The 27,239-nt window shown below is 43.7% G+C and overlaps 1 protein-coding gene and 1 pseudogene across 3 annotated transcripts in view; one reads left to right on the forward strand and one right to left on the reverse strand.

The window, feature by feature from the left end:
* Positions 1 to 27,239, reverse strand: part of ANO4 (anoctamin 4) — a 384,866-nt gene that overhangs the window by 102,197 nt on the left and 255,430 nt on the right. For all 3 annotated transcript variants that reach the window (XM_073545027.1, XM_073545026.1, XM_073545025.1), the window contains 3 exons: positions 10,257 to 10,312; positions 9,956 to 10,077; positions 5,442 to 5,576 (listed from right to left, as the gene is read on the reverse strand). In XM_073545027.1, coding sequence (XP_073401128.1) covers positions 5,442 to 5,576; positions 9,956 to 10,077; positions 10,257 to 10,312 — 313 coding nt within the window. The remainder of the gene's footprint in view (positions 1 to 5,441; positions 5,577 to 9,955; positions 10,078 to 10,256; positions 10,313 to 27,239) is intronic.
* On the forward strand, positions 15,833 to 17,139 carry LOC141048957 (polymerase delta-interacting protein 3 pseudogene; annotated as a pseudogene).

Below are 27,239 nucleotides of genomic sequence, written 5' to 3' on the forward strand. Positions count from 1 at the left end.
GTAGCATGCATGTAGTATATATGTAGTATGTATGTAGCATGCATGTAGTATATATGTAGTATGTATCATGTAGTATGTATGTAGCATGCATGTAGTATATATGTAGTATGTATGTTGCATGTAGTATGAATGTAGCATGTATGTAGTATGTAGTATGAATGTAGCATGTATGTAGTATGTAGTATGAATGTAGCATGTAATTTTTTTTTTTTTTTTTTTTTTACATTTAACACATTAGCCGGATGATGGGACTACTACTGTCCCATCATTGGCTAATGTGTCAATCACTGTCATGGTAGCAGGCATCGCCAGATGGGACTTGTAGTCCCATCGGACGATGCCTGCACAGACCCCCGGAGCCTGCACAGACCACCGGCAGGCCGGCACAGCCCCCCGGCAGGCCGGCACAGCCCCCCGGCAGGCCGGCACAGCCCCCCGGAGCCTGCACAGACCACCGGCAGGCCGGCACAGACCACCGGCAGGCCGGCACAGCCCCCCGGAGCCTGCACAGACCACCGGCAGGCCGGCACAGCCCCCCGGAGCCTGCACAGACCACCGGCAGGCCGGCACAGCCCCCCGGCAGGCCGGCACAGCCCCCCGGAGCCTGCACAGACCACCGGCAGGCCGGCACAGACCACCGGAGCCTGCACAGACCCCCTGGCAGGCCGGCACAGCCCCCCGAAAGGCCCGTACAGACCCCAGAGAGGCTGTACAAGGGCAGGAAAGGGTTTTTCTTATTCCGATACCGGAAGTCCCATAGACTTGAATGGGACTTCCGGTATCGGAATCGGCGATACCGATACTTTTTTTAAAGATCGGCCGATACCATCCGATACGATACTTTGAAGTATCGGATGGTATCGCTCAACTCTAGCTGTGAGGATTGGTATACTACTTTCTTCATTTTATACTCAAAGGGCTTGTCCAGGTTTGAGATGAAAGTCTGCAGTGACTCTAGGTGACTGCAGGTTTCTGAATTCTCACAGCACATGCACTGCGCACTTCTAGGATTCTCCCTTGCCGGTGACAAGACTGGATGGTCATGTGAGCACAAGTGTCAGAACTAGAACCCAGCAGCTCTTGTGCACCAGCTCTTCCCTCTGAGCTATTCAGCTCGCTTGACAGCTCCTTGCTAACCCAGATACTAGTACCTGTGTTGTTACTGACTGGCTCCACCCTGATTGAATACCCTACTTAAACCTGGCATTACACTCCCTTCCTTGCGAGAGTATTGAGCTCCCAGCCTTTAGTCAAGCTTTCCTTTCACCTGCTGCTTGATTCCAAGATTATACTGCTGCTACCGTGTACTGACCCCTGGCTATTTCTGGCTACGCAATATGCTGATCTTTTCACTATATTTCTTCTCCATGTACTGACCCCTGGCTATTCCTGACTATGCAACCTGCTGATCCTTTAACTATATTGCTACTTTCGTGTACCGTCCCCTGGCTATTCTTGACTACGCAACCTGCTGATCCTTTAACTACATTGCTGCTCCATGTACCGACCCCTGGCCATTCCTGACTATGCTACCTGCTGGTGCTGCCCCTAGTATTTGCAATACCACTACTCCAACCCGTGTCCAGCCTCGCTCAATTCACTTTCATTGAGTGAGCCAACTTATGTCTAGTTTGCTTGTGACTATATGTATGCAAATCGCTTGAACCAGAGAAATCTAAGTGTGCAGTGCGCATTGTGAGAATTTAGAAGTCTGCAGTAACATAGAATGATTGCAGACTCATCACAAACTGGATTGGAGTCATTCTCTTTTCTCTCCATCTTTTCCAGACTCCATGATGACTTTTCACAGCCACAGTTCATCTCTGCAGACTTCTCCGGTCTTCTACAGCACATCCCCACATGATGCCATTAAAAATAGTAGTGTCATTATAATGCTCCTTAATAAAAATATCTGCCCTACACTAAGCCCTTGAATAAATAATTGCCCCTCGCTATATGAGCCACACACTGTCCCTCTTATGATACATGCCCTGACTCCCCATACTGTGTCTGCACCCATCCCATCAACCTCACTCCCCATACATTCTTCCTATTGCTCCTTATACTGTGTCTGCACCCATCCCCTCACTCACCATACTGTGTCTGCATGCATTCCCATTACCCTCCCTATACATTCTTCTTTTTGCACCTCATACTGTGTTCGCACCCATCCACCTACTCACCATACCATGTCTGCACCCATCCCCCACTCACCATAATGTGTCTGCATCTATGTCCTCCTTTAACTGTTTTCTCATACATGCCCCTATCTATCCTCTTACTCCTCATACTGTGTCCTCAAATTTCTCCAGCTTCTCTCTCCCCATATCGTGTCCACACCATATCTTCCTCATCCCCAAACTGTGTCCTCATATCTGTTTTCTTCTGCCCCCCAAAACTGTGTTCTCAAATCCTATTTCTTCTCACCCCACTCCCCATACTGTGGCTTCAAATCCTATTCCTTCTGCCCCACCCTCCATACTGTGGCCTCAAATCCTTTTTCTTCTCCCTCACACCCCATACTGGGCCTCAAAACTTATTTCTTCTCCCACCCCCCCAAACTGTGTCCACAAATCCTATTTCTTTTCACCTCACCCCCATACTGTGGCCTCAAATCCAATTTCTTGTAACCTCACCCCCCATACTGTGTCCTCAAATCCTACTTCTTCTGCCCCCACTCCCCATACTGTGTTCTCAAATACTATTTATTCTCCCCCACACCCCATACTGTGGCCTCAAATCCTATTACTTCTGCCCCTACCACCCATTGCAACAAATCTTCACTGTCTTCAGCTCCAGTAGAGTACTTACCTCCTCTGATGGAGAGTGACCCGGTGGTCAAAACTTCAATCGTACTCTAATCTGAAAGATGCAAGTACAATTAAACACTGGTGGCCGCTGCGCTGCACCTTCTGGGAACCTCAGGGGGAAGTGGCAAAATGCAGCCGCCGGGGAGACACCTTTGACCAGCGCCTCCTCCTGCCAGTTGCGCCTAGGACAGATGCCTTGCATGTTCCCTCCTAGATATGCCTCTGCTTCCTTCCACAATGACTAACTTAACTTTATTTGAAAGGTGTTAGTAATCTGAACTCTACTACTAGCACTTTCTAGTCATACAAAAGGTTTGACCAGGAGATCAGGACTGTCTTCACCATGGTTTTTTAACCTGTATCCTGCTTTTTTAATGAAGATTTCTCAATAAAGTTTCTATTTTTAAGTAAGAAGATGTGCTGGAATATTTGGATCTTTGTACTTATGTCAGCTTGTGACATTTCTTAGCACCTTCATCAAAGAACTGCCTCCAACGTGACAAGTAAAAAAGGTGAGCTGAATATATTCGTTTCAGGAGACCAGGACTGTCTGTCATAACATCACACACACTGAGAAATCTGCTCTATGTGATTCTGGGAAGTGTTCTTGTGTGCTTATCATTGGACAACATCATATAGGTGGTAAAAATACATGCCCCCAATGAAAACGCTCTGATAATACCAACATGTGCTTAGCAACAATTAAGGCATTAGCTGTCAAATATTTTGATTGCTAGTATCTCCACAACACAAAGGAAAAAAACAACAACTTTTTGTTCTGCTTTGCGGCCACTAGTATATTGTCTGTCTGTGTCCCCTTGAATTGGATTATCTGGGATTTTTTAAATATTACATTGTTATCTGACTCTCACCACCCCTGCAATCAGCTGGTAGTAGATCAGTGAGTGTCTGACTCTTGCTGATCAGCTGTTTTAAAGGACTGCAGCGCTTGTGTGATCACTGCATCCTTTTAATTGTTTACATTGCATTTTACAAAGCTTCGTACTTGCACAAGCGGTGCTTTTCGTAATGGCTGTATTAGGTATTGTGGCTTTATGCCATTCACAGAAATTCCGCAGCCCCTTCAAACATCTGATTGCTGTGGTGTTGAGAGTTGTGCCACAGGCAATCCAATATTAATGTCCTATTGTAAGAATTGAAAGACCATGCAAAAGCCTACTTAACACCTTTACGTTCAATTACATGTTAGTGGCAAAAATTGTCCCCAGATGACGACATAAGTTATTAAACTGCTACCATTCTGAAAACTCAGTAATTACAATTAAGCGATGGAATACATTTGTGAGTCCATATGAAAGGTTCAGCTAAGACCAGTCCACACATACAGTTGTGGCCAAAAGTATTGACACCCCTGCAATTCTGTCCGATAATACTCAGAGGGAGACCCAGCTTTCTCACACTGGGCCCTACATTATGTTGCAAAATTTGTTGGTAGTCTTCAGACTTCATAATGCCATGCACACGGTCAAGCAGTCCAGTGCCAGAGGAAGCAAAGCAACCCCAAAACATCAGGGAACCGCCGCAATGTTTGACTGTAGGGACCGTGTTCTTTTCTTTGAATGCCTCTTTTTTTCTCCTGTAAACTCTATGTTGATGCCTTTGCCCAAAAAGCTCAACTTTTGTCTCATCTGACCAGAGAACATTCTTCCAAAACGTTTTAGGCTTTTTCAGGTAAGTTTTGGCAAACTCCAGCCTGGCTTTTTTATGTCTCCGGGTAAGAAGTGGGGTCTTCCTGGGTCTCCTACCATACAGTCCCTTTTCATTCAGACGCCGACGGATAGTACGGGTTGACACTGTTGTACCCTTGGACTGCAGGGCAGCTTGAACTTGTTTGGATGTTAGTCGAGGTTCTTTATCCAACATCCGCACAATCTTGAGTTGAAATCTCTTGTCAATATTTCTTTTCTGTCCACATCTAGGGAGGTTAGCCACAGTGCCATGGGCTTTAAACTTCTTGATGACACTGCGCACGGTAGACACAGGAACATTCTGGTCTTTGGAGATGGACTTTTTAGCCTCGAGATTGCTCATGCTTACTCACAATTTGGTTTCTCAAGTCCTCAGACAGTTCTTTGGTCTTCTTTCTTTTCTCCATGCTCAATGTGGTACACACAAGGACACAGGACAGAGGTTGAGTCAACTTTAATCCATGTCAACTGGCTGCAAGTGTGATTTAGTTATTGCCAACACCTGTTAGGTGCCACAGGTAAGTTACAGGTGCTGTTAATTACACAAATTAGAGAAGCATCACATGATTTTTCGAACAGTGCCAATACTTTTGTCCACCCTCTTTTTTATGTTTGGTGTGGAATTATGTCCAATTTGGCTTTAGGACAATTCTTTTTGTGTTTTTTCATTTAAGACAAATTAAATGAAGATAATAATACCAAAGAATTTGTGTTTGCAATCATTTTCAGGAAGAAACTGAGTATTATCTGACAGAATTGCAGGGGTGTCAATACTTTTGGCCACAATTGTATAGTGCCAAAATAACAGTCACATTACCTACATAAAGATATCACCTCAGTAGACTCAAGGTAAAATGAATTTATGCGCTAGATGTAAAATATTTCAAAGTGTATCTTAGATATATTATCTCAGAAGGGTTACCTGACTTGACAGCTATCCAATGTAAACATTCCATATAAGAATACAAATAGTCCGATGATTGCCGCTGGGAATAACATTCCAGTATACCAACCCAGCCATGCAAAATATAGACCAATCTTCTCTCCAAAATATCTCCTGTAAGAAAACCAACATAGGAAAAAATGTACAAATTGTTATAATAAAATAAAATTTACAATTTCCTAAAAGAAATACAATCTAAAAGAAAAACACAAAAACCCACTGTAAATCTGTCTCCTGGTAACTTAAAAATAACACTATAATAAAAGTATATGGAAGTATATACTCCAGTACTGTCGGTCTGTTCCCTGGCCTGGTTACTATTATGCAACATAAATTATACCTCAGCATTAGTCATGAGATAACATAATCGGATAAGGGGTCATCCGAGCTTGCTTGGGTGTTAACCGAGTGACTTTGGCGTGCTCGAATAATGTTAGAGTCCCCGCGCCTGTATGTCTAGCGGCTGTTCGACGATCGTAGCACATGCAAGAATTGCCTAACAGGAAATCCCTACAGGTGTTGTGGCTGTTGAACATCAATGAGACAAGCAGCTGCGGGGACTCAAACATATTTTTCGAGACACTCGGTTAGCACACAGGCATGCTCGGATAACACCTTATTTGAGCACTTTCACTCATCATCACAACTCAGCATACAAGATCTAGCACTTAGCACCAGTAGTACTCTTTGGCCTCGATTCATCAATACAGGCATTTTCCCACCGTATGGGAGGAGGGTGTGGGGTGGAAGGTGAGACTCCACTGAGTGTTTGCCATGAATTTGATGAGTGAGGATCACACATTGCGCCACGCCCCCACCAACCATTTTGACAAGGCTGGGCAAGCCTGGTGTGAAAATGCCAAGCATTTCAAAATTTTTGAGCAACTCCTAGTTGCATTAACGTTTTGTGACTTTTAAAAGTTTTAAGAAAGAATTCAGTATACACAGCCATATACTGAGGACTTTTCTAAATAATCCTGTTAGAAAAATAAAAAACTGCCTCTGAAGGGCCTTACTTTCTAGTAAAAATCAGGTGCGAACTTCTAGGTTCTGGAATCCTGGTATGCTATGTGGCTTCCTACAATCCCACCACAGCAACACTGGCAGCCAGACTGTCAGGTCTTTCAGGTTTTCATTGTTCAGACTAAATAAGCTTTGTTTGCAACAGCAGTTAATGAACAGAAGGCTTTAATTGTCATTGAAATACAGCTGTACTAAGCTAAAAGATGGCAATACAAATACACTTACTACATAGATGATCAAATCATTAACTTTAATTACAAAATAGGGTCGGTCCCCAGATATCCCAGTGAAAAAGACATACAGTACATTTAAATTAATCTCTCAGACCTGATGAGGCTGATATATCTACTTTGAAAATCCTTGTCAAAAGAGCTGTATTATATTTTTTTAAAGTTTTCCCACCTGATAGTAAAATGTTTATTTTATGAATCCAGTAAAATAGAGAGAGCGAGCTCATAAACTCAAGAGTATTCAATCTCTGCCTACCCAGCCTAAGGGTACCGTTACACATAACGATGTCACAGCGATCCCACCAACGATCCGACGTGGATGGGATCGCTGGGACATTGTTAGCTGATCGCTGGTGAGCTGTCACATAGACAGCCCCTCCAGTGATCAGGACCAGCGAACACGCTGGTTACCAATGTAAACATCGGGTTTCTAAGGGCTGCGGGGCCCTTAGAATCCCGATGTTTACCCTAGATACCAGCGTGCACTACAGGCAGGGCGGAAGGTGGAGGCAGAGCGGCACACAGACAGACCGGCGTAGCTCTGCTATCTGCTACTCCGGTCTGACAGACTGGAGTAGCAGATAGCAGAGCTACTCCGGTCTATGCGCCGCTCTGCCTCCACCTCCCGCCCTGCCTGCAGTGCACGCTGGTATCTAGGGTAAACATCGGGTTTCTAAGGGCCCCGCAGCCCTTAGAAACCCGATGTTTACATTGGTAACAAGCATGCAGCGTCGCTCATCGCTGGCTCCCGCTGCCACACGCAGCGATGTGCGCTGGCCAGCAGGAGACCAGCGATGAAAAAATGGCCCAGGATGATCCAGCACGATCAGCGATACCCCGCGGGGGGGCCGATCGCTGCTGGATGTCACACACAGCGATCTCGCTGGAGAGATCGCTGATGTGTCACAAAATCAGCGATCTCGCCAGCGAGATCGCTGTGTGTAACAGGCCCTTAACTGACAGCTGCAGTGTGAGATCTCAGCAGAAGTAGTGAGGAAGTAGACTGATGAACTGTCTATCAGTCTAGCAGGGCTGAGATTCAGCAGCAGCAAAGACAAGAGACACTGTTATGACTGAGATCTAACAATTAACAAACCTGGGAAGATCTTAAACCTGCACATCACAGGTTAATATACAAAATAAGCAAAACCCTAACCTGACCGGACTGTGAGGTCGGCACACTAAAATTCCGCAATGTCAGCTGACTCTGAGTGTCCTTAACTGCGCCCTTAACTATACAGAGAGTGTAACCCAAAGCAACTGGAGTGCCCAACAGGGCAGTGGGGATACTCGGTATCGGGCCAGTTCTTAAAGGGATATGTCACGGCAGCAGTGACCCGGTCTGTGGCCCTGGGCGTCCAATGAAAATTATGATAAAAGGGAATAAATTTTATAAGATATAGTTTGTGACGCCACCTGTGGTATTCAGCAAGGGATAGCTGAGGCTGCTTAAAGAGACCGCTGGGGCTGATGGTGATGCAGCAGAGTTGATACAGCTCTCCACAGGTAGAGCTAAGTCCCCGGGAACTTATGATGTTAAAGATAGTGGTGATGGTTGTAGTGCAGAATGATGGTTGTACTACAGAGGGGATGGTGCAGTAAATAACTCTGAGGACACAGCAGGGTGCAGTCTTCACACTTTTACTCACGGTTTGTGGTGCAGTCAAGGGCACTAATTAAAGAAGGTAATGGAGATCCAGGCAGCCTGGAAGCAATCTGGGATCCACCTAACCAGATGGTGTTGGAGGCCTCCTTACTGCGCTGTTCTCTGAGGTCCTTGCTGCCTGAAGCTATGTTCAGTCCTCTGGTCTTTACTGTTCTTTAGTCCTTACCTGTATGGCAGACAGCTTGAGCCTTTTACAGGTGTCACTCCTTCGTGGTGGCTCTGGCTCTGGTATGCTGCTGTGCCTTCAGGTGTGTGATGAGGTCAGGAGGCCTGCAGTCTCCTGCCCTCCGGATTTGGCTGCTGGGACTGTTGTACGCGTGCAGCCACGGACTCCGGCGTCCGGTGTCAAGCGCTCTTCCCTGGGGTAAGCTTGGTCTCAGCTCCAATCCCCAGGATTTCATAAACTTCCACTTTTCTCCCTCTTCACTCTCCTCTTGGGACAAGCTCCTCACAGCTCATGTCCCTTGTACAGACTCTCACAGACTATCTGCTACTGACTGACTAACCCCGCCTCCAGGCCAGAACTTACAGGGAAGCTTTCCTGAAACCTGGTTTTGAGCTCCCCCTTCTGGTCTGGAGTCAGGAAAGGTGTTGTATGCTGGTGTTATCTGGCTAGGGAAACCCTCCTTGCTTCCAAGCATGTCATCTCCCCCTGTGAGGGAGGCAATGCCACTGTGGCACCTGGACTCCTGAGGTGCCACACAGCAAAAACAGAACACACAGACTCAGGGTGAGACACAGGGTTAAAGATGTGTTCACACAGTCATGCATGAAAGACAGGAGAAAAAGGAACCAAGAAAGACCATTGGTATACGTGAAAACCCTCAGACCCTGAATGTAGAAAAATTGGAAAAAAGCTAAGAAGGGGAACACGCAAACAAACTGCAGGAGAAGCAATAGAGGAAACCTAAGCAAGATAAACCTTCACTGGGGAGCTGTGACTCCAAACTTCCATCTAACTTGGTATATAGCCAGAAATGGCTAAATGTGCCAGGAGAGTATAAATAGTACCTCACAACATAAAAAAGGACAAACTAAGGAAGTGAGAACATCTGCATAGAAGCAACACAGCAAAGCAAAGACTAGAGCAGTATCAGCAGTTGGACAGGGACAACACAGGCAGTGGTCCAACAGAGAGAGAAACCGACCCACAGCCAGAGGTCACATGGAGTCAAGCCTTGACAGTCACTTTTCAATCAGGCTAGCAGATAGAACCCTATAGTTCTTCTATAGAACATATCAATCAATGACACATAACCTGCTAATATTTGTGTCTGTTATTGATTTTTCAGATGTTAATGTGAAGTAGATAGTTGATACAAATATATTACTTCACTAAGGGTTTCCGCTATAAACTCCAGCTAAATTTTACAACTTTACTCTTTGATTGTTTTTATTTGTCTCAATATTTCTTCATTCTGGAAGGTAGTCACTAAGCACTTTGCACCCTACACATAGCAACTTAAAACCAGAGTGACAGAATAGCTTGTCACGTGACAGGCAAAATCACGATTAAAGTGAACAGTAAAGGAAACCAGTTATAAACACCAGCTGCCACAGCCACTTAGATTTACCGTACGAGATCCAGAGGCTGGTATTTGTACCATACCCCCCAGGAAGCCCAGCATTCAAAAAGAAGATGTCTGTGATTTTCTGCTCCGTGGGTCTTTATTGAATTTTTGCTTCTGTAACCTCCCTTTAATACAAATGAGACAAAGACACAAGTTGCCACAATTTTATATTGTATGCTGTGCACAATGGATAAGACAATGAAAGCTAGTCAATTCTGATACTGTATCCTCATTTTATATGGTAAGGAAAGCGCTACTTGTACAATACATAGGAATTTGTGGATATGTTACACTAAAATTATACCTCGTGTAAAGGAAATGCAGCTTCATATGTGCAGTTAGAAAGTAAGCGGTTCAGTCCTGTGAAAAGAGGAAAAAGTCCTTTTAGCAGAAAATGTAATATTGTCAATGAACAACTAAAGTTTGTTATTTTTTTGTAAAATGACAAGGAAGTTGCATTCTTCAGTATAAAATCGGAGCGATATGAAGAGTATGTATCTATACTGTAGAGTATGGCCCCGTAGACTTTTACACATTGTGTGACATTTTACAGCCCTCCACAACTCAGAGACTATTATAAGCCATATTACTGTATTGGACATGAGCCAGTTGGTAAATGATGCCATTGGTTGGTATGATGAAATGCATTTACGAGTTTAGCTTCCACAGTTTAGTTTTTGCTATGTGATTTGAAAGTTAATTTCAGCACAATACATTTTAAATGACTTAATGAAATGTCTCATAATTAGTGATGAGCGAGCACTAAAACGCTCGGGTCCTCGTTGCTCAGGTCGGGTAAATTGGAATACTTGGGTACTCGACCTGAGCAAAGAGCCCAATGTAAGTCTTTTTGCTGCGACCCCCCCCCCCCGGGGGGTCCTTTTAGGGTCTAAAAATGTCTGAAATCGATGGCAACAGTGCTCAAATGACATAGGAACATCAAGGGGAATACATCTGGAAGCATTTCTGACTCCCAGGTCACAGCTGTGAACAATGTTGTCAGTCTTATGCACTTTTACAGGCGCACAATAAAACATACAAAAACGAAACCAAAATGGATTTTCCTGGGAAATATGTTAAGGAGCATCCTTTCCAGAGTAATGATTTGTATGTAAGGCAAAATAAATAACCCAAAACAAAAATGTTCCTCCACCACTTGAGCTATGTTCACACGTAGCGTTTTTGATGCATTTTTCAACTTTAGCAATGCTTTCAACCAAGACAAATGCATTCACTGGGAAATGTCATTTTTACATTTTACAACCTTATTTGGCCATGTAGTATGTGACACATCATCAGACACATCCTGTTTTATTTATGAAGGAGGGACTCTGAAAGTCACAAAGTCTATTTTTATAGGGCCAGCAGTCGGCCCTCACTTTTCTTAGAGAGCCATCAGCCGGCTAATGATTTGTTGCTCCCATTATTAAACAGTGGATCTCTTATACTGTTATTTCGTATGCAGTGAGTGGCATGGCTGCCCAAAATTTGGACGCACCCCAACAGCCTATTGAACAGATGTCATGGATGACCACATCCAGCCAAAGTTCCCAATATTCATTTGGTACTCCCAAACTGTTTGCTTATGCATTGAATGCAAGGCCTGCCTTGCCTCAAAGTTACACGTACCCCAATAAGCCTTTGAACACACGTACTGGATGGCCACAGGAAAACCAAGTTCATATTATTAATGGTACTCCCATACTGTTTGCTTATGCATTGAATGCAAGGGCTGCCCTGCACCAAAGTTACACACACCTGTCATGATCCAGTTCGGGTTTTGAGGCCTGTCTGCCCCTTTCCCGGACTGATCATGTCAAGGGTTAACTTTGCCTGACCTCGATTTGGGTTCAGGTCTGCTATTCCTTCCTGCTGCGTCCTGCAGGACAAGTCAGTTATATTTTCTGCCTACGGCGTGAGTATCTGACTATGGTAGTACCCTGATTTGTCCTGCTGCTCTTTCTGACCTTGCCCATGTCTGCTCCTCCCTCTGTTCTCATCCCATCTTAGTGTTTCCTGATTGCTTTTGGATTTCCTGGTGTTTGACTCGGCTTTGACTCTGACTTGACGTAGCCTCTGGTCCCTGGTACATCTGCCTTTTGTCTGGTTTTGACCCTTTGGCTCTCCACTGACTCTGTGCTTGTTTTTTCCCTTTGTACTTGTACTGCGTGACGGTCTAGGTTTTGACTTGGCTTGTTTGACGATTCTACTGCCACCTGGTGGTAGCTTCGCTGCAACACTGCAGGTCTGCTCCTGCTGACTTGTTACCATTAGTGTTGAGCGATACTTTCCGATATTGGGAAATATCGGATCGGATTGGATCGGACCCATACCCAAAAAGTATCGGGTATCGCCGATTCCGATACCGGAAACCCATGCAAGTTAATGGGACAGAAATATCGGAATTTAAAAAAACCCTTTCTTTACTTGCACATCCAGTTCGGGAGGGGGGAAGAGTGTGGGCGGTGCGTGGGCGGAAACTGTGCATGTCTGTGTGTGCGGGCGGGGTCTGTGCGGGCCTGCCGGGGGTCTGAGTGGGCCTGCCGGGGGTCTGTGCGGGCCTGCCGGGGGTCTGTGCGGGCTGCCGGGGGTCTGTGCGGGCCTGCCTGGGGTCTGTTCGGGCCTGCCGGGGGTCTGTGCGGGCTGCCGGGGGTCTGTGCTGGCCTGCCAGGGGTTGTGTGTGTGTGCAGGCATCGTTCGATGGGACTACAAGTCCCATCGGGCTATGCTTGCTACAATGACAGTGATTGACACATTAGCCAATGATGGGACAGTAGTAGTCCCATCATCCGGCTAATGTGATGAATGTAAAAAAAACCCATACATACTACATTCATACAACATACATACATACTACATACATACTACATATATACTACATTCATACAACATACATACATACTACATGCATACTTCATATATACTACATTCATACAATATACAGTACATACATACTACATATATACTACATTCATACAACATACATACATACTGCATACTACATACATACTTCATATATACTACATTCATACAACATACATACATACTACATACATACTACATATATACTACATTCATACAACATACATACGACATACATACTATATTCATACAACATACATACATACTACATACTACATACATACTACATATATACTACATTCATACAACATACATACTACATACTACATACATACTTCATATATACTACATTCATACTACATACAGTATATACTACATTCATACAACATACTACATACATACTTCATATATACTACATACATACTACATACATACTACATATATACTACATTCATACAACATACATACATACATATCACATATTTACTACATTCATACAACATACATACATACTACATACTACATATATACTACATTCATACAACATACATACATACATAGTACATACTACATACATACAACATACATAAAACATGCTACAGACATACAACATACATACTACATACATACTACATACAATACATTCATACATTCATACAATACATACATATAGACATACAGTAAATATAACATAGAGTACATACTCACCATCACTTGTCACTTTGATCCCCGAAGCCAGTGTCATCTGTAAAAAATATTAAAATAACAAACAGCCGATATACTCCCTGATCCGCAGAAATCCACGAGTGTCCCACGATGATCTCCCATGGAGAACAGCAGCATCAGCTGATGCGACCGCTCTCTAGGGGCCCCAGGAATACAATGACGGGAGGTAGGTATCCTTCAGCACTGTATTCCTCCGCCACTGTAAAAAAATAGTCCTTAGTCTCACTTTTGGCATTGCTGTGTGAGAAAGTTCCCACGCAGCTTTTGCCATAAAGTGAGACCAGTAAACTATAGTAATCTCTCAGTGATGCACTGCAGGAGATCGTCGTGGGACACTCGTGGATTTCTGCGGATCAGGGAGTATATCGGTTGTTTGTTATTTTAAAAATTTTTACAGTGAGATGACACTGGCTTCGGGGATCAAAGTGACAAGTGATGGTGAGTATGTACTCTATGTTATATGTACTGTATGTCTATATGTAGGTATTGTATGAATGTATGAATGTATTGTATGTAGTATGTATGTAGTACGTATGTTGTATGAATGTAGTATATATGTAGTATGTATGTATGTATGTTGTATGAATGTAGTATATATGTAGTATGTATGTAGTATGTAGTATGTACTGTATGATGTTGTATGAATGTAGTATATATGTAGTATGTATGTAGTATGTATGTATGTTGTATGAATGTAGTATATATGTAGCATGTATGTAGTATGTATGTATGATGTATGAATGTAGTATATATGTAGTATGTATGTAGTATGTATGTATGTATGTTGTATGAATGTAGTATATATGTAGTATGTAGTATGTATGTATGTTGTATGAATGTAGTATATATGTAGTATGTATGTATTATGTAGTATGTATGTATGTTGCATGAATGTAGTATATATGTAGTATGTATGTAGTATATATGTATGTTGTATGAATGTAGTATATATGTAGTGTGTATGTAGTATGTATGTTGTATGAATGTAGCATATATGAAGTATGTATGTAGTATGTAGCATGTATGTATGTTGTAAGAATGCTGTATATATGTAATATGTATGTAGTATGTATGTTTTTTTTACATTCAACACATTAGCCGGATAAAGGGACTACTACTGTCCCATCATTGGCTAATGTGTCAATCACTGTCATTGTAGCAGGCATAGCCCAATGGGACTTGTAGTCCCATCGGAAGATGCCTGCACACATACGCAACCCCCGGCAGGCCCGCACAGACCCCCGGCAGGCCCGTACAGACCCCCCGGCAGGCCCGCACAGACCCCCGGCAGCCCGCACAGACCCCCGGTATGCCCATACAGACCCCCGGCAGCCAGCACAGACACCCGGCAGGCCCGCACAGACCCCCGGCAGGCCCGCACAGACCCCCGGCAGGCCCGCACAGACCCCCGGCAGGCCCGCACAGACCCCCGGCAGGCACGCACAAACCCCCGGCAGGCACGCACAGACACCCGGCAGGCCCGTACAGACCCCCAGCAGCCCGCACAGACCCCCGGCAGGCCCGCACAGACCGCGCCTCATGATGCGCACAGACCGCTTATCATGATGACATCATTTCAGCAGCCATTCACAGCCACAATACTGGCTCATTGTATTATGGGAACTTATGATTCCGGTATTCGATATTGTAAAAATATCGGTACTCGGTCTCGGAATTCCGATACAGTGAATATCGGCCGATACCCGATATTTGCAGTATCGGAATGCTCAACACTAGTTACCATCCTTCCATTCTATTGCTGTATAGTGGAGGTTGCAGGTACCTGCATAGCTGCAGCGTGACAGCACCCCAATAAGCCTTTGAACACACATACTGGATGGCCACAGGAAAACCAAGTTCACATTATTCTTTTGGTACTCCCATACTGTTTGCTTAAGCATTGAACGCAAGGCCTGCCCTGCACCAAAGTTACAGGCACCCCAATAAACATTTGAACCCACGTAGTGGATGGCCACATGAAACTAAAGTTCCCATTATTACGATTTTTTTAAGTCACATAAAGTTTGCCCATGAAGTGAATACAAGGCCTGCCCCAAATTTGCACACACTCCAATCCCTCAAGGAAGAAATGTGGAGGATGGCCTCCTAAAAATATTTTCCCAGTTTAAAGGAGCAGGTCTCCTACACTTGTAATGTCCATACCCCTGAGGGGTACACATCAACATACTGTGTCAACATTTTTTTTTTACGGGCATCATAAACACTCTTGAAAACAATAACGTGGTTTCCTACAAAGTTGCTGCTGGGAAGGTGCAGGTTTGTAGCAGAAATATGGCATACGTGTTGTTGGATGAAGTGATCAGGAAAAGGGGCATGGTGACGGTGGGAAAGGGAACGTACAGAATTAATAATAGGGGGGCTATGGGAGGTAGGAGATACAGGATCCAGCCTACAATTATTAATCGTTCACCCACCACCAATTACCAGAATGCGTTTGGGGCCCATCAGAAGATAGCTGTAATAGATGCGCATCTCAAGCTATGCTTAGAAGATGCCTATGAAAAATTGGTTGCCAAAGACACACGTTTCCATAGTGAAGGGCAAGATGCTCGTGAGATGCTGAATTCTAGAAAGCAGCAGCTCAGTGTTGGAGGACAACCAACCAAACTGATGGATGCTTGTAAAAAACTAAGCTTAAAGAGGAGCGCACCTGCTGTAACTATCAACTCACCCGTGCCACAAGGTTCTTCATCTTCACCCATAAGTATTACCAAGACCATCAAAATTTCACAGACGAAAACTATTAGGTGTAATGAACAATGTTAAAGGAATGCGAATAAACTTTGTTAATCACGAACCAGGGAAACTAAAGATTTCCTCTTTACAAGATATGGACGATGATGGTATTGTTGACGACTTGGAACTTTACCACATCCCCACCAAGAAGATTAAAATCACAGCTGCCAATACTGTGCAAAAAAGGCTTGGAATGTCTAGAAAATCATTTTCTCTTGGGCAAACTTTACCTCTCACTAAAGTGGCACAGAATGATGCATACAGAGCTCCCATGTCTACTCAGCACAAGACTTCGCCACCTTTTATTGCACCCAAAGACTGGGACCAATGTGTCATGGACACTCGTCACAAAGGACAGTTCTTCAGTAGGGCCGACTCCAAAAGGGTCTGCCTTTAGCCCTTTAGAAGGCAAAAAAACGACCATTAATAATTTGCATCCAAGAGTCACAGAGGAAGATATCGTGTAGCTTTCATGTGTATATGGTGCCTTGAAGCTGGCCTGCTTGTTGAGTTACGGCGTTGCAGAGGTTTTGTTTATAAGAAAGGAAGATGCAGTTGGTACCTACAAAAAATACAACAGATACCTAGATGGACAATCAATGAAATGCAATCTTCATTTGAATGGTAGTGTAATAACATCAGACCAGCCCATTCTTCAAAGATTAAGTGACACCCCATCAAATAAAGAAGGTGAATCTAGAAGAAACACAACCTCCTCTTCCTCCAGTGTTGATTCAAATCCTTCAGCTGAAGTTGATCCTGATAGTATATTAAAAGCACTCTTTAAATCCTCAGGGCCATCAGCAGTCATCCAACCAAGTGCATTTAAGATTATGCTCTGATGAGACCAACACAAATTGGAGACTGTAAGAAGAAGAGAGATTCCCAAGTCACATATGGGCCCAGAGACTCCTTAAAAAAACCAGTCATCTTGCTTCTTGTGTTTTGTTTAGCGCTGATCACCAGCAGATAGTTGATGTTTGAAGGAGTCTGGCATCAGACATTGGACAATCAATCCTGTTCCCAGCATTGTAGTACAGTTCACCTTTGTTATGGGGCAGTTGCGTTATTGCCTCAAGAATTTCTGTTTTACCCTTGCTCTAGTATTCTGATCCAGCACGATTATGGTTCTACTATTATGTCAAGGGAGGCTAAATGTTGAATAGCTTGCTTAAATTTCTTCAATAATCTGGTTCTGCTTAAAAGATAATCTTTGTTGTTTTGTAGTTTTAATATCTGGATTCCTCCAAATGGATATGAAGACTTGCATATTCCAGTAAATGGGGGGGAATTACTAAGTGACCACTGACTGTGTTCTAGACAAAAAAAAATGTTATGCCTAATTAATGTTTCACACTGTGAAAATGTCATTCAGAACTCTACAATTGTAGGCAATACTTATTGCCCTGTGGCTGAAGCATGTTGTGATATCTGTGATCTGAATATAGAGAAATGCTGAAGGAAAGTAGATCACGCTAATAGTGATCTAAATACTGAGATGTGTACAGAAGAATGCTGGGAGGACACAGATTGTGGTTTTCTATCAACTTCATCTGCATTTACAAATTTGTATTTAATGCTGGTAATAAAAAAAAATTCTCGAGTGTAGGCAGGGCGCAGTGCCATACCACAACTATCTATTTGCTCTTCTTGTACAACCCTATTATTTTTTAAAATTGATACTTATTTGGACTCCTCATTGGGGGGTTGGTCACAAGAAATGATAGGTGAACTCTGCTGACACTAAAAACACCCCTTTGAAAACAATAATGTGGCTATTGCATCACGGAATACGTTCACCCTGGTGATCTAGTGGTGGTGTCAGACGAGACGTGGAGGATGGCCTCCTAAAAATGTTTTCCCAGTTTAAAGGAGTGGGTCTCCTATATTTGAAATGCCCATACACATGCCCCATAAAAACGCACTTGTTGAGACTTGCATACCGCCTCAACACATTAACCTAACTATCCCTGTGTTGCCCATTCAAAATTTTTACCATAACCTGGTTCCTCGTATCATGTTCTCATATGCTTTATGCATTTAATAGCCCTCTGTGTCTGTATTGTTACATACTTAGGCTGATAACCGGTTCATGCAGCATTACATGAACACCCGATTCTTACACTTTGGCTGATCCGAACAATGAAAGCAATTGCTACAATCTACCATTCGTGTCTCCCCTTTTCCTCATAATTGAAAGCTTGCGAGCAGGGCCCTCATTCCTCTTGGTATCTGTTTTGATCTTATGTGTTTATTGTAATGCTGTAATGTCTATTGTCTGTACAAGCCCCCTCTGAAATGTAAAGTGCTGTGGAATATGTTGGCGCTATAGAAATAAAATTATTATTATTATGGGCTGCCAAAGATTTCCCCCTGGGGGGTACACCTCAACATTCTGTGTAAACATTTTTGGAACGGGCATCATAAACACCCTTGAAAAAAATTAGTTGACTGTTGCATCACGGAACACGTTTACTCTGGTGATCTACTGGTGGTGTTGGAAGAGACGTGGAGGATGGCCTCCTAAAAATGTTTTCCCAGTTTAAAGGAGCCAGTCTCCTGTATTTGTAATGCCCATACACTTAGTATGGGCTGCCAAACATTTCCCACTGGGGTATTACACCTCAAAATATTGTGTAAACATTTTTGGAACGAACATCATAAACACCCTTGAAAAAAATTACTTTGCTGTTGCATCACGGAACACGTTTACCCTGGTGATCTAGTGGTGGTGTCAGAAGAGACATGGATGATGGCCTCCAAAAAATGTGTTCCCAGTTTAAAGGAGCGGGTCACCTATTCTTGTAATGCACATACACTAAGTGTATGAGCTGCCAAACATTTCCCCCGGGGGGTACACCTCAACATACTGTGTAAACATTTTTGGAACAGGCATCATAAGCACCCTTGAAAAAAATTACTTAGCTGTTGCATCAAGGATCATGGTCACCATGGTGATCTAGTGGTGGCAGCTGAGGAGGATGAGGAGAAGGAGGAGGATAACAGCAAATAGGCAAAATCAGGAAGCGTATACCCATGTGTGGGTGTAAAGAGGTGCATATATGACTCCCAAAATATGACACTGGATTTGAGGTTATGCTTCGCTGCTATCATTCGGTGGTGTAGAGAAGTCTGGCCCAATCCAGCCCTTGTTCATTTTTATAAGAGTCAGCCTGTCAGCATTTTCAGTTGACAGGTGGATGCGCTTATCAGTTATAATTCCCCCAGCAGCACTAAAAACCAGCTCTGACAAAACACTAGCGGCAGAGCAGGCCAGGACCTCCAAGGCATAGATAGCCAGTTCATGCCATGTGTCCAGCTTGGATACCCAATAATCAACAGGCACAGAGGAATCACGGAGGATGCTGGTACGGTCAGCAAGGTACTCCCTCAGCATCTTTCAAAACTTTGCACTCCTTGTGAGAGTACCCTGCACCTCAGGGCCAGTGCGATGGGAGGATCAGAGAAAACTCTCCCAGAACTTTGCCAGTGTTCCCCTGCCTCTGCTGGATTGGAGTTGTGTCTATCTTGCCTGTACTCCTTGGTTGGCCAACAAACTGTGACCTCTGGCGCCAGCGTTTTCAGATGGGAATTATTTTACTAATTCCACAATAATGGCCTTCTGGTACTGCACCATTTTAGCACACTTGTCTGCCTCTGGAAGAAGAGATTGAAAGTTCTCCTTGTAGCGTGGGTCTAGAAGTGTCACCAACCGGTAATGACTCACCCAAACTTTGAAGAGTACGAGGGTCACAGGAAAGGTAACGCAACATAAAGTCAGCCATGTGTGCCAGACTGCTAACAGACAAGACTACGGTGTCCTCACCAAGAGACTGACTGACCATGCTCTCCTCCTCCTCCCTGTCCTCATGCCATCCACGCTGAACAGACGGTATGACAGTTGTGGTTGTAGTACCAACTATAGCGCATGAAAGTAGCTCCTGTTCTTCCTACTCCATCTCAGTGTCAACCAATCCACGTTGGGATGACATGAGGCTGGGCTGTGTGTAATCACCCTGTATGATTCCTTGCTCAACTCATTGTGCTCTGCCTGCAATGCATCCTCTTTCATTGTGAGCAGACAGCTTTTCAGCATACAGAGAAGCAGGATGGTGACACTAATTATGGCGTCATCACCGGTCACCATCTTGGTAGACTCCTCAAAGTTTTGAAGGATGGTACATATGTCTGACATCCATGTCCACTCCTGAGGTCTTATGTGTGGAGTCTGAACTGAATACCGACGGCCTTGTTGATGCTGGCAGTCAACAACTGCCCTCTTCTGCTCACAAATCCTTTCCAACATATGCAGTGTAGAGTTCCAACGCGTGGGGACATCACACACCAGTCGGTGAGAAGAAAGCTGCAAATGCTGCTGAAGCATGGCAAGGGCAGCGGAAGCTGTACCTGACTTTCTAAACTGGGCACATCGGTGGTGTACTTTCACAAGCAGATCCGGCAGCTCTGGGTAGCTTTTGAGAAACTTGAACAATGAGGTTAAGCACATGGGCAAGGCATGGTACGTGTGTGAGCAAGCCTTGCTACAGAGTCGCCACCAGGTTCCGGCCATTGTCACACACAACCATGCCTGGCTGTAGGTTCAGCGGTGTCAGCCACAGATCTTCCTGCTCTTTCAGAGCTGTCCACAACTCTTCAGCAATGGGCGGTTTGTCACATAAGCATATAAACTTTAGTACAGCATGTTGCCGCTTGGCTGAGGCAGTGCTGCAGTTCTTCCAGCTTGTGACTGATGTGGTCATTTCGGAGATGGAGGCTGAAGAGGAGGAGGAGGTGCAGGAGCTGTAGAATGTGGGGGCAACCCTGAATGATGTAGGGCCCACAATCCTTGGCATCGGGAGGACTTGTTCCATCCCAAGGTACGACTGGGTACCGGCTTCCACTATGTTAACCAAGTGTGACATCAGCGAGATGTACCATCCCTGTCCACAAGCACTTGTCCACGTGTCCGTGGTTAGGTGGACTTTTCCAGTAAAAGCAGTGTTGAGGGCACGGGTATTGTTGTGGGACACGTGCTTGTGTAATGCCGGGACAGCACACCAGGAGAAATAGTGGTGGATGGGGACCGAGTATCTTGGGACAGCCGCTGTCATCAGGTTGCGGAAAGCTTCCATCTCCATGAGCCTAAAAGGCAACATTTCGAGTGCAAGCAGATGAGAAATGTGTGAATTTAGTATTGTGGCCTGTGGGGCGTTGGTTGCATATTTATGCTTGCGCTCCAAGGACTGGGGTATGTTCAACTAAACGCTGCACTGGGACAAGAACGTGAACGTGCTTGATGATGGTGGTAGTTGAGTGTGTGCAACGACAGATGCAGGACAGGAGGCATCTTTGCATGCACCATGGATAGGGGATTCGCTTCCACGCACATCAGCAGAAAAAGCAGTGGTGTCACCCGCAGACAGTGTTCGTGGACCCTGGGGTTCAGCCCACAAAGTTGGCTGCTTTGCTGCCATGTGCCTGATCATGCTGGTGGTGTTGAAGCTGGTAGTTTTGCTACCCCTGCTGATGCGGGCACAGCAGGTGGTGCAAATAGCCTGATTGGGGTTGTCGGCAGAGTCTTTTAAAAGCAACCAGACTCGGGAAGACCTAACAGTTGTATTGCCAATGTACGTCGTGTTGGTGTTATGAGGAATGGTTGCCCGCCTTCTGTCTGTGGCCACCACACTGCTTCTTCCTTTCTGTTGGGATGTTACGCCTCCCTCCGTCTGTGGGCTGCTGTCCTCGCTTTGCATGTCTTCTTGCCAGGTTGGGTCAGTTACTATATCATCCACCACCTCGTATTCCACTTCCGTACCCTGGTCCTCCTCCTGACTTCCTGGAAATTGTGTCTCATATACGTCCACCTCTTGTGACACGTTCCCACCATCGCCTTCATGTGACCATGGCTGCTCAAATATTTATGCATCGCTACATGCGATCTCATCTTGCCCTGCTTCAAGTGGACCGGGCAAGAGGCTCGAAGCTCGGCATGGAGGGAGGAAGAAGGATCAGGGTGAGGAATATGCGGTCCAAACTCACGGCTACTCAGACTTGACCGTGTGCAAGACAGGATGGTGGTGACAAAGTGTCTGAAAGCATTATCTGCTATCCAACCAACAACCTTTTGACACTGCTCTGGGTCCAATAGTGGTGTGCTGCTGCGGTCCCCTAGTAATTGGGACAGAAAGGTTGAGTGAGAAGATGTGGGTGTTTGTTGTGGCCCAATTTCAGCTTGCCCACGGCCTCCACCTCTGCATGCATCATCACCATCACATCCACTTCCCCGTCCCTTGCCACGTACCTTGCCCATTTTAAATGGATTACAATATTTTCCACGTTCACTACAAATAGCTGAATTTGGAGCTAACTTATATGTGATTCAAGTGCGGGAAAACCACAGTTTAAAATATCTGGCCTGTAGGTAACAAGTTTTTTTTTCAGCAAACTGGTGTCAATAACTAGGCTAATATACAAATTACAGAAAACTGACGACACATCAAGAACTAGTCTGAACAAGTGCATACCAAAATGCATCAAAATGAGGAAATGATTGCACTCAATTGCATTAAGGCATGTCAATGCGAAATACATGAAGTGTGAATAGCGCAATGGCTTTTGAAATTTAGGAAAAGCACGAGATGCTTACCAAAAAATTTGGCCAAAAAATGTGAGCCCATTCACCAACGTCAAGGTGATCTCATTGAATGGGTCCCTGACCTAACTGCCTAATGTGAACACTTACCTCTGGCTAATAACTTGGTAAAACCTGTATTTATAGGAAGGTCAGAACCAATTGTGATTGGATGTAATTAAAATCACAACATGGTGAAGGGCGGAGTGCTCAGTCAGAAAGCTAGCATACAAGATATAGTATGAGACACTCCAAAAAGATTTTACAGTACCACAAAAATGGAAGAATTTTCTGTGCACTCTGATGTGATCGCTGGGACAGGCAAACCCATTTAAAATAGCTGAATTTTCATACTGTACTATGAAAAGGATCTGGCTGTATTCTGCAGTGTAAACAACCAAATGCAGAAAAAAATGTGTGCTCTGGATTGCTTTTGAATAAAATAATCAGGATTAAGATGCCAAAAACTTATTCCTGGCCATTGATACCTGGGGCTATGTATATACGGTCAAAATCTGTAATAGGCAGCAGCAGCAGACAGTAATGAAATGGACCCTCTTGCTGTATGCAATAAAGTATGCCACATACCTGATACCTATAGATCCACATACACTGTCTGCCTACCTATCACTTATATCTAAATACCCCGCCGTAATTAGTCCTTAGAAGGACTGTTGGTTTAGCTGGATTTGTGGATTCAACAATTGTATGCCCAAAGTAATTGATACCCCACCTATTTTGTCCCTATCACTGTAGCAACTCTCCCTACACTGGTGATTTTGGAGCTGACTGGGATGAGCAGGGGGGCGCCAGGTCTGCTATAGACCTGATGACGCTGCGCGGCCAGCCAATCACTGTAACACCATAATCAAGATGGCTGCGGCATTACAGTGCATGGCAGACAATCCCTGCATGTTGATTGGCACTCTAAAGAGTGCCAAACATGCAGGGCGGCGACTCAAGCTCCCACCGAATAATCCCAGAAATGCTTGGTGCTCGCCAAGTACCGCAAGTACAGCGATGCTGGGGCGAGCACTGAGCATTGCTGAGTATGCTCGCTCATCACTACTCATAATTTCTTAGCCTAAATCCTGGTTGCCAAGAACTGTTTAGTCAAACAGAAACACTTTTTGAATGTCCTGACCACAAATCATGCTGCATCAACAATTTTTTACCAATCTCAACACCTTAATTATCATTATAAAATCAAGATGCATGAAAGAAGAAGGCCATTATAATCACTTGTGCGGTGCAAAAGGACAAATTAAACATTTGCTGAAATGGGATCATATAACTGGAAAAGTCACCTCTCTCCCTTAGGTAGAAGAAGCGAAAGACCAAGCAAAAAGTGATTGTCTTTTAGTTGTAGCCGCTTCTTATTGAGAACCTTTCACCAGTTTGAGCATTTTTAACTGGCCACATCATGAAATAGTGGCAGCAGAGCTGATTAAAATGTGTTTTTGAATTTTTCCTCTCTGTTGCGGATATATTAGTTTGTAAAGATTAAATTATGTTATAGTTCAACTGGGCATTACCAGAGATTTATTTCTGGGGGTGTGTTCTTCTTCTTCTGCGTGAGACTGGCCAAGTATAGGCAAGCAGCATCATGCAGGAGAACAAAATATGCCCTTCTCGCCTTACTGATTTATGCAGCTGTAATTCAGGTCTCTGGATAAAATGCACAGAGAACAGGAGGTGGAAACAGTCAGGGATCGATATAGTTCTATTTATATAATGTAGTAACTTTACAGTGATTTATAGTAACTTTAAACAATTAATGTTAATAACTAGAGTTGAGCGACTTTGGTCGGATCGGGTTTCATGAAACAAAATTTGTTTCAGATGAAACTGGTCCCACTAGGGCAAAAAAAGTCGGAGTTTCATCCGAAACCCAACCCCAATGCAAGTCAATAGGGAATAAAAGTCAGCATTGAGTGGATGAATGTCATCCGCTCAATGCTGACTTTTATTCCCCATTGACTTGCATTGGGGTCGGGTTTCGGATGAAACTTCGACTTTTTTTGCCCTAGTCGGACCAGTTTCATCTGAAACAAGTTTTGTTTCATGAAACCCGATCCGACCAAAGTCGTTCAACTCTATTAATAACTATGCAAATCAACATTAAAACGCATAACAATAAGTTTGGAATAGAAAAGAAAGTCTTTCACTATATAACAATGTTCTTATCATAAAGGTGGTGCACCCATTCATGGAAGTCACCACGTAAGTTCTCTCTGCAGCTCTGGCCATAGCGGGGGTCACCAGGTTTTCCTGCTAGGCCGCATGTCTCTCTTTGACGTAGTTTATTAAAGTGTTGTTGGGCCTTCCACACACTAACGGGCCCCCTCCGAACCTGTTGTCCTACTCCCAGGCGACCCTGGTACAGTAGGTTATAGCTGGAGGTGATGGCCCTGCTCACTAACGTTGTTCTTCTGCAATCATAGGCATGCCTCTCCTGTCGAAGTCTCCTTGCGGATCTTCTCAGCTTACATCTGCTCCGCTCTCTTCCCTGGTGCTAAAATTTGCCTGTGGTTTGGCGTGCAGGGCTTTTATATCAAGGAAGTCCATCCTGTGGGTCACCTGATCAGGTCCAGCACACAAAATCGCTCCCCCTGCAAATCTTCCAGCAAAATTTGATTCTGCTTGATTTCACCTGGCAAGCAGATGGAAGTCTCTCCTCATTACTAGCACATCCTGCAAGGGCTCTTCAGGGATTACACTGATTCTTATTACACAGCTACTGTGTAGATATACAGTAAAGATGAGATATATATCACTACAAACACTTTCAGACCTCATCTCACAGTGCTGTAAGTATGGAAGAGGGTGAGAGCTTACAAAGAGAGCAAAACTAGAAGTGTCTGTCATGATATATAACTCAGTTCTGCTGTTTCTCTGCACAGTAGCTGCAGAGATCAGTGAAGAGAGGAGAAGGTGTTTTTTTTCTCTCCTGAATAATGCTGCCTGCTTATGATTGGCCATTCTCTTGCAGAGGAAGAAGTAAACACCCCCAGGACAAATCTCTGGTAACACTAATTGAACTATAACCTAAATTATAACTTAAACTTTACAAGCCAATATATTTGCAATGGAGAGGTTAGAAAATAACTACATTTTACTCAACTCTGTAGCCACTATTCTATCCTGTTGCCAGTTTAGCATGCACAAACTGGTATAAAGTTCTCTTTAAAGGGGTTGTCAGGATAAAGCAATTTATCAACTATCCACAAATAACAGATAACTATATTCAAAGTATTAACATCCAGCCAGCTACAAGATGTAAAAGAAAATACAATTTATCAGACTTTGACACTTTTTTCTATTGGTCAATGATCTAGTTCTGATGTTCACGGTCCACTGTAGGTGCCTTCAGCGATGGACATGGATATTCTGACAGGATTGTGACTATACTGCCCCATAAACAGGAAGATAAGATATCTTGTTGTAAATTTTGCAGCAATTTGTGCAGTTATTCGGGGACCAATTTCGGTAAGTAATAATGACTGCATACCAGGAACACAAGACCAGTTGTTTTAGATGACCCATTACACTTTGTCCATTGTCGCTCAAATTATTACACTTTTTCTTGCATCAAAAACATTAACTTTAAGAACTGACTATTCATTTGCTGCCAGTATATCCCACCAATTGATAGATGGCATAACAAGACAATCAATGTTATTTATTTCACCCATTTTGAATGTTTTAATGTTATAAATGATTGCATATTTATCATTTACCTTTCTTTTTGGAAATGTAAATATATCTACACATAATAAAAAACATTCATTTAATTGTGTGTAAAAAGCAGAACTATGTTTACATGGTAATCAAGAGGTAGATATCTGTTTAGCCATACAGGAAAAAGAAAATGCAAGTCAAATTCTAAAGTCTTTCCTCAGGTACGTGATAATAATTATTCAGGAAAGCTGACGTCTACTTTACTGTCAAGCAGTATTTCTCTCTCGGGACCAGGGAGATAGTAATGCAATTTTCGACTCTGCATATTAATGCACTCAAATTCTGCTTTCTAAAATCCTAGTAATTACCATTTTAACTGTAATTTCTTTGCAGGAAAGATTCAGTTCCCCAACAGTTACACTTTATAAATTAGATTTTCTCACCTGTATTATTTATGTCATGCATATTTATACATTTCTTTCACGAGCCATAAACTAATATCATAAAATAGAGCTGCATAAAAAAAATGTACAACTATGGAAGTCTACAATTTGTCAAACATAAAATCGTATAAATGAACAATACAAACTTGAACCAGGGGAAATTAAAGCTTTTTTTAATCATACAGAA

This window comes from Dendrobates tinctorius, unplaced genomic scaffold (genome assembly GCF_039654945.1).
Source record: "Dendrobates tinctorius isolate UK_male_01 unplaced genomic scaffold, ASM3965494v1 ptg000139l, whole genome shotgun sequence".
Classification (NCBI taxonomy): Eukaryota; Metazoa; Chordata; class Amphibia; order Anura; family Dendrobatidae; genus Dendrobates; species Dendrobates tinctorius.